The sequence below is a fragment of the Bidens hawaiensis genome, unplaced genomic scaffold (genome assembly GCF_021521415.1).
Source record: "Bidens hawaiensis isolate Kalapana, Puna unplaced genomic scaffold, B.hawaiensis_p1.1 tig00046920_1, whole genome shotgun sequence".
NCBI lineage: Eukaryota > Viridiplantae > Streptophyta > Magnoliopsida > Asterales > Asteraceae > Bidens > Bidens hawaiensis.
This window is the reverse complement of record NW_027498390.1, coordinates 16,333-27,807: the sequence shown is the minus strand read 5'-3', so window position 1 is coordinate 27,807 and position 11,475 is coordinate 16,333. Positions and strand designations below refer to the sequence as shown.

Below are 11,475 nucleotides of genomic sequence, written 5' to 3'. Positions count from 1 at the left end.
TTTTGGGACTGCGTTGACTCATGTTTTTGTGTCTTACATATGAAATACTGATTTCAACACTTATTAGTCCGTGTTACAAATTAAGACTATTTTACCGACAAGTTAACAGCGATATTATTTAGGTATTCAACCACCCGTGATGGGGTTCGTTGAATGACCTCATAGGGTGGTATTCCTTGTAGGTATCGTGTTTCTCAATTGATCGATAGTTTTCTGAATCATGTACTAATCATACTCAGTAATCCAACAACACAGAAAGATATCGAGACGAGAATGTATTTTTCTTCTTTGATAACCCAAAAGTTCTAATTTGCCTCCAAGGAACTCTGAAATACTTTAATATCCAAAGGACTACCACCGCTCATAGTTTTGTTACTGATCCGTAGTTACTAACAAATTAAGTTGCTACTGATGACCAATAATCACTAATGACTGGTTAAACAGATCCAGCATGCTACAATAAGACCTAAACTGGAAACAAAACAATGGTTCAAGATTTAGTCACCCCTTCAAAGTCGAACAAAAACATAAAAGAAAAACAAACAACGTAATTCAGCATATTGCAACACCACACCATCAAACAAAACTCAAAACTAAACTTTAGGTAGTACACCCGATGTCAGTAACCACTGAGCCAAGATCAACTACATTCTATCTTCCCTCCTCCTTGGTGCACACGTGATGATTTCATTGACCCTCAGAATCATTTCTGCAGCCTCGGTGGCAGAAAGCAATACCGCCTGCTTCACCTTAAACGCCTCTGATATTCCAAGCTCCGACATATCTCCAACCTGTAACCAAACACCATTAAACATACCATTTTCTAATTAAGATATGTTTGAATTTGCATTTTTTAAACTCCATGACACCAGGGGGTTGGGACTTGGGGCGTCTTGGGTTCAAGTGTTTCAGATGACAAAATTTGTCGTATAAAAATAAATAGATGTTTTCTTAGATGAGTGCATCATAGCTAAATGTCAAATTTATCCTATAAATTGGACACGAAAGATGTGTACATATTGTATATCAATCCGCATGGGCAGAACAAATAGTGTAAAAGCTTTTTTTAAGTTTCAGTTTCACCCCTTGTACGACATATATAATATTCACCTTTAACCAATTTAAATTTTTTACTAAATTTTTGTGAACTTTTTAAAGAGAGCTGTATAAGCAATCGTATTTATATTGTTTTCTATGCACGCCGCCGGCATAAAAATTTGTTGAAAATGCAGTCGTATTCAAATTACAGTATTTTTGGTATCATAAGCTATGCGAGTGACGATACTGTACCAGTACCATGAGAAACAGAACTGATGCCGACCAAACAGCATCAGTATCAGTATTTGTATTATCGAATCCAGTATCAACATGTGTTATATGCGCCTTTAACCCATTTCATTTTTATTTAATTTGACTCTTCTCTAATAACTTGTGTTCAATAATCTTTTAAAAGGAAAAAAACATATACAAAAAGAAAGAAAACTGAATACGCAACTGTGTTTAATTTTTTTCTCAACATTTTCAAAATAGAGTATGTTTTGGTATTGTAAGATATACGAGTGCCCGCACCATGATGAATCAATTCCAACCGAACATCAGTACCGGTATCAATAATTTAAAAACTTCAAAACAGGTACATGTATTCGTTTTATGGTTTTCAAAGCACTGGTATCGATATCATCAAATATTCAAAACCAATACCCGTATTCGTTTTTATAGATTTCAATCGATGTAAAACACATGCTGATATAACTCTATTTTTTTGGTTCTCTTTCAGTTGCTATAATGAGTGCCAATACAAACCAAATTCCCACCGATATAACAATAATATTACATATAATAAACAACTTACAAAGCCAGTGATGACATCAATGCCTGCATTGCTGTTTTCCTTGTGGTGTTCGGCCCGAAGTTGAGCAACTAACTCAGCACTGTCTAAACCAGCATTGTCAGCAATGGTGGTTGGAATTGCAATGAGGGCACGTGAAAAAGCTTCAATGGCGTGAGATTTTTTGCCAGGTGTCTTACGTGCCAGCTCATCAACCGCCTTTGCCATCACCATCTCGGGCCATCCACCACCTAGGAGAACCCTGCTGTCATTTACTGCTTGAGATAGAACACACAAGGCATCATGCAAGGATCTTTCTGCTTCATCTAGAACATGAAAACTGCAACAAAAATAGAAGTTAGTTAGATCATAACAGTAAACGGTTCTAGATTCTAGAGGAAGATTACATAACATATTCAGTTTCTAGTGTTAGAATAAAGTGATTCAGATCATCATCACCACTCATCTAGAGGTCAAATAACTAGTTTTGCTTAAATTAGTTTCAAACTGCTGCAACAAAATAGATTCTTTAAACAAAAATAAAATGGCACATTTACCCCTCCTTTTACCAAAAGTTTCATAGTTAACAATGCGAAAAATTGGACCTTACATAGATAATTATAAATTTATTAATTGAAAGATTAATACATTAACAAGCTTAGTTCTGTTATTTTTATTAACATAATGCTAACAAAAATAAACTATATAAAATATCCTATAGATACTATTTATGAAATAACTTACTTAAAAATACAATGTGATAGCTCAATATGAATTCTTCTTTAAAAATCTAAAAAATTCCTATGAAATTTTATCTATTAGCATCTTATTATTCAGAATTTGTGGAATAATATATTGAAAACTAGCTTAAAAACACTAACTACGAAACAATTTATTGAAAAACATACTTTTAAAGTTAACGAAAATAACATTGTTATATTTCAATATAAAAACCAGAAAATATATAAAAACTAAATTAGTACATCACATTATTCACAATTTTTAGAATACTCACATATATTACAATACCATAGTACAAGTTCAAAATTATCAGTACCTCACAAAATATTCAAATTAATTAGAATGTGTTGATAATATAGCTTATTAAAACGTGAGAAAAGTAAATTTAAGATTATAAATAAAGCATAACTTGCGCCTCTCAAAACAATAGTACACGCTTGTCCCATTTCAACACCCGAAAAGTGGATCAGTTTATCCTCACCAATCATAATTTCCTCAATGAGTTTGCAGTGTCCAAGTTTAACCGATTCAGGATTATCAAAAGTTGAAGCGATTTCACCACCAGTAACTAATGCGAGGCGTTCAACACCATCAAAATCAGCATGCTCAATTGCAAGAATGCCAGCATCAGCAAACAATTCTTCAGGAAAATTGTAGATTAACTGTCTGTTAACAAAGCAGTTGATCCCGTGACCGATTATCTTTTGCACTTTTTCTCTCATTTTTTCCTTTTCCGCCCCTTCAATTTGAGCAACTTTGGCCATTGAATCTACACGAACGCGTGCTCCGTATATTTTTACTTTATCTGTGTCCATTGCTGCGTTTGCAACCAAAATGTTTGCGTTTTCTATGCGTTTTGGTTGCCCAAGGCCAATCTTTTTGTCTAGAATAAATCTGTGTAAAATGTGATGTTAATCAGTTATCATGAAAATGAGAATAAGACTAGATTTCCATACAGACCAAACAAACACGAACAGAGCATGTCCGTGATTGTTCATTTATCTTTAATTAGAAAACAGATCAAGCATGAGCAGTTAAACAAACGTGGTTTGAGCATGTTGTGTTTGTTCTTAACGCTTTAAACGAATGGCTCACAAACGTGAACATGAACGAACATGACTACGCTAAAACTACTAAAAGAAACAAGAACAATGCGCTGAGCTTAAAAAGTCAATAAAACTAGACTAAATTGTAATGGGCAAAAAAAAATTAAATGAATATATTCACAAAGGTAAATAACAAATTTAAAATTAAAAAACGTAAACTAATGAACATCAACGAATTTAAATGAACAAACGTACACAAACATAAATGAACAAAAAAAAATGTGTTTATGTTCGTTTGCTTAATTAAATGAACATAAACAAACTTCCCGCCAAACGATTCATGAACTGTTCACTGAAAGTCAGGTTCAATTAAAAGCCTAAATAAGGTTATTTGACCTACCCCTCATCCAAAAAAGAATCTTTTAGTGACCCTCCAGCTTTCTTGATAATTTGGATGGATTCCAAGTTTGTGCTTCCCTAACACACACAAAACAAACTTTCAGATGTAAATTTCTATGCCTATTTAAGTCATAAAAACATTTATTACTTTATAGAAGCTGAACTATAAGCAAAAAAAACTCACTTTTAGCCTCAAAACAGCGTCAACGGCTAATTTTGCAAAATGTTCCTTGTCTTGAGAGAGAATTTTTGAACTCAAAGTGGTCATAGCAATCTTCATCAAATCTGACCTGAATTTTTCTGCATACATTAAAAAAATAATAATAATAAATTTAATTAAAATATGCCTGGCGTACAAAAAGGATACTGAATCCCTGCTTATAGAAGCAATTAACTTTAAAATAAAACTAAATATGTCTTGGTCCAAGACATAACTACAAATGCACAATCACAATAAAATATGGTGAAATTGTAAAACTGATGTCAGTAATAACAACCTGCATCATCCTTGTTATCCTTAACCCTGTCCAGCAATGCTTTGCGAGCACAGTCAGCAGCCATCCGGTAACCTGAAATATGACCAAACATTTACTGAACAATAATATAAAAAGGGATGTCAACTTCAGACACAACAATTTAGTTAAAAAAGATCAACCCGCCAACCCGTTTACGACCCATTTAACCCACTTTTTACAACCCATCAATACGCTTAACAGGTTTACAACTTGATTATTACCTGCCAAGTGCCAACCCATTTAAAATGTTTACAAAAAGATTAAATGGGTCGTGTCCGGGTTAGGATTAATGTTTTTCAACATGAGTGAAAATATGGGTCATATTCGATATGAACACTTCAACCTGCCAACCTACAACCGAACACAATTGACACCCCTTATTTAAAATAAACACTTTTGAAAACTGACATTGATATAAAACCGAACACAACACGCAAGAAGAATAATGGCAGAAAAGAAACCTGAAATTATTGTCATTGGATGAATTTTTGATCCTACTAACTTTTCAGCTTCCCTCAAAAGTTCGCCAGCCAAAACTACTACTGAAGTAGTCCCGTCACCGACTTCATCATCTTGCACCTTTGAGATGTCTAATTTTCAAATTAAGAAACTTGACAAACTTGGCTAAAACTTTAGTGATTATATTAAAACTTAACTCACAAATGAAAGGTTTCTTATAATGTAAGGAGTTGAAAATGATCTAATAGCAGTGGCAAAAGATAATACGATAATTATGAAACACAACGCTACTATTATTATTATTATTGTTCAAAGGATACCAATAAGAACCTTGGCAGCAGGGTTGTCAATATGAAGGGACTTTAAGATAGTGGCACCATCATTAGTGACAGTGACACTGTGTCCTCTACCAGTAGACTGCAATATCTTATCCTGCAAGAAAGAAATAATAAAAGATGAATAATTAGACAAAAATGCAGATCAAGATATATAAGCCGAATAAAAAATAAATAAAAAAACAGACCATTCCTTTAGGGCCTAAAGTTGTTTTGACCAGGTCAGCAATTGCCATGGCTCCAACAAATGATGCCTGAACAACGAAGATAATTCACATCCAGTAAATAAGTAAACAAAACTGAGTAAGAAAAATATAAAAGACTTATGATTAGCTTTCGGCTCACCATACGGGCACGTTCACCCTTCTCTTCAGTAGCTTCATCTTTAAAAAGTTTTTCAATCTAAGATTCACATCAACAAGTAAGTGAGAAAAAAGAGAATGAAATAGTAATCCTCCCATAAGTTATCAAAAGTCAGCGGGTAGATATAGGTCTTGGCAGAAGCAGCCGCTAAAATTAGATAAATGTTTATAACAATAAAAAGAGATTCTGGAAGTAATTGAAGTAAAAAAACAAAAGAACTAGAAGAAGGTAAAAGTTAGTAGAAATTGATTACGTTCTTATAAATTTTACTATTTTAGACTTGGTGTTTGTGTTTATGTTTATGTTTATGTTTGATGTTTAGCTTTTTGCAAGATGAAATTTAATGTTTAAAACTTTAATTATTTTTGTATTTGTCTAGAAATAATGCCTCCCATTCCCAAATAACATATATTTCTCCGGTGCCCAAAAACGTAAAAAGAAGAACCAAGAAGAAGAAAGCAAAAGGCTGACTGACAGCTTTGCTTCCCAAAACGTTAAGAGAGCCTCAAAATTTCCCTAACTAAGTTCGATCATTTTACTACACTACTTTTCTTTTTTGTTTATTATATACAATTGTATTCCTATTTGGTTTTTTAATATATAATTGATTAGTTTATATTAAAAAGGAGGCCCAAATTTTATCTTGTACAAGGCCAAAATTATTTTTAACATTCTCGGAGACGACTCTGCGTTCAATGATAATGCTTGGGTGTTTCTCATATGGATTCTTAGTTGTATGGTGCCAATTTATATGTTGACTTTTGTTTATTTACGATGTGTTCCCGAGTTCATTTCACTCAAGAAAGGAAAGAAAAAGAATCATTTTCGTTTCTTTTCCCTTTCATTTCCTTTCTCTTTCTTTTCCTTTCAATTCCTTCCAAATTGGAAGGAAAATTATCCATCCCATTTTACTCTTTAAAACACACTACTTTCTTTTTCTTTCATTTCCTTTCTTCTGTTAAATGAATCTCTGGAACACACTAAAATTATCTTTCTCTCCATAAAAATCTCAGGAACACACTTTATCTATTTTTTCCCTTCCTTTTCTTTCTTTTCTCCCCATAAGTGAAACTCGGGAACACAAAATTCATCGAATTTATTTGTTTTTTTTTCTCAAGGCGGGGAACATATCATTTGCAAATTGAGAAATCTATAATCGAGTTTTTGCTGTTGCTCATGTAGGTGTGGTGTTTCAAAATGAATGATTACTAGTATCAATAATATAAACGCATCGTTTTAATTTCTAACATGCAACTTTGTCTAATTATTATGCACCACTATGTCGTTTAAGATGTGACATTATTCATTGTCAGACGCACCATTGACTAGTTAAATACACAATACGGTCTAGTTAAAGAGGGATCATCGTTCACTTTAAGATGCATCATCGTCAATTTTTAGAGGCACAGTTCTCTAACCGAAGATAAGATGCACTATTAAGATTGTTAATGTAATTGAATCGAATGAATCTTCTCATTAATCAAAGGACTATAAATAATATTACAAAGGTACATAAAATAGGAAATAAGATCATCCTAACTATATAAAATATATTCACAATATATGTCGTCTAATAGTCCCCCGCAGTCGAAGCGGGTAGTAGGAGGACGAACGCATAGACTGGATCGAAAACGAGTAAATAGTTCCTTAGGTAATCCCTTGGTGAAGATATCTGCATATTGAAATTCTGCAGGAACATGTAGAACCCGGACATGACCCACTTGAACCTTCTCCCGGACAAAATGAATATCAATTTCAACGTGTTTTGTCCGTTGATGTTGAACCGGGTTACTCGATAAATAAACGGCAAAGATATTGTAAATAATGGTGGCTGAACGTGTAGGTATGCCAAGTTCCAATAACAGATTACGGATCCAACTTGTTTCAGCGACCGTATTAGCTACACCCCGATATTCTGCTTCGGCACTAGAGCGAGAGATCGTAGCTTGACGCTTAGACGACCATGATATCAGATTATCGCCAAAGTAGACACAATAACCTGATGTAGAGCGGCGAGAGTCTGGGCATCCTCCCCAACCCGCATCAGAGTACGCAGTAAGATGCAAAGATTTGGAAGGATGAGTATGAAGACCAAACTCAATTGTACCCTTTAGGTAATGAGGAATGCGTTTGAGAAATGCCATGTGGGACTCACGGGGATCATGCATAAAAAGACAAACCTGCTGAACAGCATAAGAAATGTCGGGTCGTGTAAACGTCAAGTATTGTAAAGCTCCAGCTAGACTACGGTATAACGAACCATCAGCGATCGTCGGACCACTATTAGCACTCAATTTAGAGTGTGTATCGACAGGACTGGCAAGTGGGCGACACGTAGTCATATTAGCGCGAGAGAGTATGTCCAGAATATAAGATGCCTGAGATAAGCCCCCATTTTTCTTCTCAACATTAATACCTAAAAAATAATGCAAGTCACCTAAATCAGACATGGCGAACTCCTTGGAAAGCATATTAATGATAGTATTTTGTAAGGCTGTACTTGAAGCGGTAAGTATGATATCGTCGACATAAAACAATAAGTAGGCCAGATCGTTCCCTTGCCGATAAATAAATAGTGAGGTGTCACTCACACAACTCTTAAACCCACGTCGATTAATGAATGAAGTGGACCGATAATACCAGGCCCGAGGCGCCTGCTTTAAACCATACAAAGACTTTTTCAGTTTACAAACATAGTTTGGTCAGGTCGGGTCCGTGAAACCAGGCGGTTGAAACATATAAACTGTTTCATGTAGGTCACCGTGAAGGAATGCGTTTTTGACATCGAGCTGGTGAATTGGCCAAGCTCGAGAGACAGCAAGGCATAACATTGTCCAAATCGTAGTAGGCTTAACTACCGGACTAAAAGTCTCATCACAATCAATACCAACCTGTTGAGTTTTACCATTAACTACTAAACGTGCTTTATACCGCTGCAAAAAACCATTCTCATGAAATTGATGTCGATATAACCACATACAACGAATAATATGCGCATCGGTCGGCCTAGGTACGAGATCCCAAGTCTCGTTGTTCAATAAAGCACTATACTCATCTAGCATGGCGCGTTTCCAATTCAGGTCGGTTAAGGCTTGGGTGTGAGATTTAGGAATTGGTGGGTAAAGGGGGTTGAGTGTGGAGATCAAGGATGACACGAGGCTTAGAAATGCCATCTTTAGAACGAGTGGCCATAGGATGGTTATTGTCAGAATGTGTTGTGTTTGTGGAAGTGTGTTGGCTATTTAGTTGGGGCATTGTGGTAGGTGGAGTGGGTGGGGTTGTATCTGGTTGGGTCTGAGGAGATGGGTGGGAATTGTCGTCGGCCTGGATGGAATTGGGTATCAGGTCGGTGGCTGATGGTTGATGTTGGGGTTGGGGTGATTGGGACGTGGCGGTGGAAAAGGGTTGTTGAAACAGGGTAGGAGATGGGGATGGATCGAGAAATGAGTAATCTGGTGATGGTTGGTTACGGGTTGAAGCATAAGGAAAGGTTTGTTCGTCAAACGTCACATGTCGGGAAAGAATGACCTTTCCGGTGGTAAGATCGAGACAACGGTATCCCTGATGGTCGGCAGGGTAACCGAGAAACACACACAAAGATGACCGTGGTGCCAGTTTGTGTGGGCGAGTAGCTGTGGTGTTGGGGTAGCACGCACACCCAAAAGTGCGTAAATGGTCGTATGTTGGGTGTCGGTTATAAAGGGAGGCAGTTGGGGTAAGGTTTGTAAGTAGCGGGGTTGTGAGAATGTTATGGAGATAGGTAGATGTGTGGAGAGCCTCAACCCAAAAAGTGCAAGGCAAGGACGCACGAGTTAGAAGAGTGAGCATAATTTCGTTGAGGCGTCTGATCATACGTTCAGGTTTACCGTTTTGCTGTGAGGTATATGGACATGAGAGACGAAATTGCAGACCGTGGGAGGCTGCAAAAGATTTGAATTGGTGATTGTCAAATTCTCGTCCATTGTCACTTTGAAAAGACTTGATGGAAGTGTGAAATTGGGTTCAAACGAATGCATGAAATTGTTTGAATTTATCGAAAACCTCTGATTTAAATTTAAGAGGATAGACCCATGTAAATTGTGTTAAGTCATCAATAAGAACCATATAATATTTATAACCCGCATGACTTTGTATTGGAGATGTCCACAAATCTCAATGAATGATATCAAATGGTAATAACGTATTAGAAACTGAATTAAGAAAATGTAATTTCTTATGTTTAGAAATATTACATGAATGGCAAACAAAAGATGAACAAAGTTTAGTGCAGGAAATAAATTTATGTGAAACTAAAAGATCCATAACGAGTCTTCCCGGGTGCCCGAGCCGATCATGCCATGATTTGGAAATGGTAGAGGCGAGAAACGTGGATGGTTGTTGACTTGGATTGAATGTATAGAGTAAACCATCACTGTCGTGGCGGGATATAATCTCCCCACTCGGGTAATCCTTCAAAGAAAAACCAAACGAGTCAAAATCAATGGAAAGCCAATTATAGATAGTAAATTGACGGACAGAAAGTAGATTTTTGATAATTTGCGGAGCATAAAGAATATTGTTAAGTTTAAGGTTTTTATTTAGGTGAGGTAATGTGGTGTGTCTTGATCTGAGAATTGGAACATGATTGCCATTACCGACGAGAATAGAGTTAATTGAACAAGTTGACGGTTGAGAGATGTTACCTTGATTTGCGGTTAAGTGCGATGTTGCGCCTGTATCCATAACCCAATTATCCTGATTTTGATTAATATTCATTGCTTGAAAAACCTGACCCAAATCGGTGGGTTCAAACCCATTAAAATGTGCATGTGGACTGGAATGTGGGTTGTTATTGGATGAAGACCCATGAGAACCTGATCCAATTTGCTGATTTGAGGCCCATGAAGGTTGAGCCCAACCAGGTTGGGCTGAGAACGGACAGGGTGGCGGCGGCATGCCCCACCAGTTAGGCCAATTGGTTTGTGGTTGGCGAGATGGACCAGCATAGTTTGGGCCATAGTTATTTCGGTTATTTGGACCGAAGTTATTCCTGCTTCGATTTGGATTATTGTTCCAACGGTTATTGCCTCTGCCCCGATTATTGGAATTCCAATTTCCACGAGATGAATTTGGTGGCCGAAAATCAGGTTGGCGAGGGCCAGTGTTATTACTCGTGCGTTGACCCGTGGACGGATTGGAGGCAATAACAGCTAAAGGAGGGGTATTGGCAGTGGCTAGAGCATCCCGAGCAGCTTGGCGTTGGTGTTCTCGTTCCAACATATCTCGAGCCTCTTCCCATGACGGGGAAGAATTATTAATTATAGAACTAGTAACATCGTATTCAACTGGTGACCCGCGAACGAGTTGAAGAACAAGTCTCTTTTCGGTGACGGGTTGGTCAACGTCCTTGAGTTGATTTGCAAGCTCCTTTAGGCGTTGGCAGTAAGCCCCAAGAGATGGCATGAATTTAAGTGTTAGAGTTGTAAACTCATGTTCAAGGGCGCCGGTTCGAGAACTTTTGTTGTTTAAAAAGATTGCTGCAAGACGTTGCCACGCCTCATAAGCCGTTGATTCGGCTTCAAGAACACGATTCAGGATATCGATATGTAGTGTGCCATAGATCCATTGTATGTCTATGGCGTCAATTTCTGACCATGCGGCGAAGGCTGGATCGGTAGCAGCAGGCGGATCGGTCCATCAATGTGTGACATAACTTTGTACCCCTTGGCATGGAGTTTAAAAAGTTTGACCCACGAAGAGTAGGTAAACGTTTTTCCGTCAAGGACATGAACTGTTTTGAATGTTGGTGA

The 11,475-nt window shown here is 36.9% G+C and overlaps 1 protein-coding gene across 1 annotated transcript; it reads right to left on the bottom strand.

Moving 5' to 3' along the window:
• Nucleotides 1–509: 509 nt before the first annotated feature.
• LOC143596738 (T-complex protein 1 subunit beta-like) lies at nucleotides 510–11,128 on the bottom strand. The gene is made up of 12 exons (XM_077075434.1): nucleotides 10,369–11,128; nucleotides 7,408–8,102; nucleotides 5,669–5,725; nucleotides 5,512–5,577; nucleotides 5,309–5,420; nucleotides 4,991–5,119; nucleotides 4,512–4,583; nucleotides 4,199–4,314; nucleotides 4,016–4,092; nucleotides 2,975–3,463; nucleotides 1,853–2,165; nucleotides 510–791 (listed from the first exon to the last, which is right to left on the bottom strand). Exons 1-12 carry the CDS (start codon nucleotides 11,126–11,128, stop codon nucleotides 645–647), a joined length of 3,033 nt encoding a protein of 1,010 aa, XP_076931549.1. The 3' UTR covers nucleotides 510–644.
• Nucleotides 11,129–11,475: the final 347 nt, after the last annotated feature.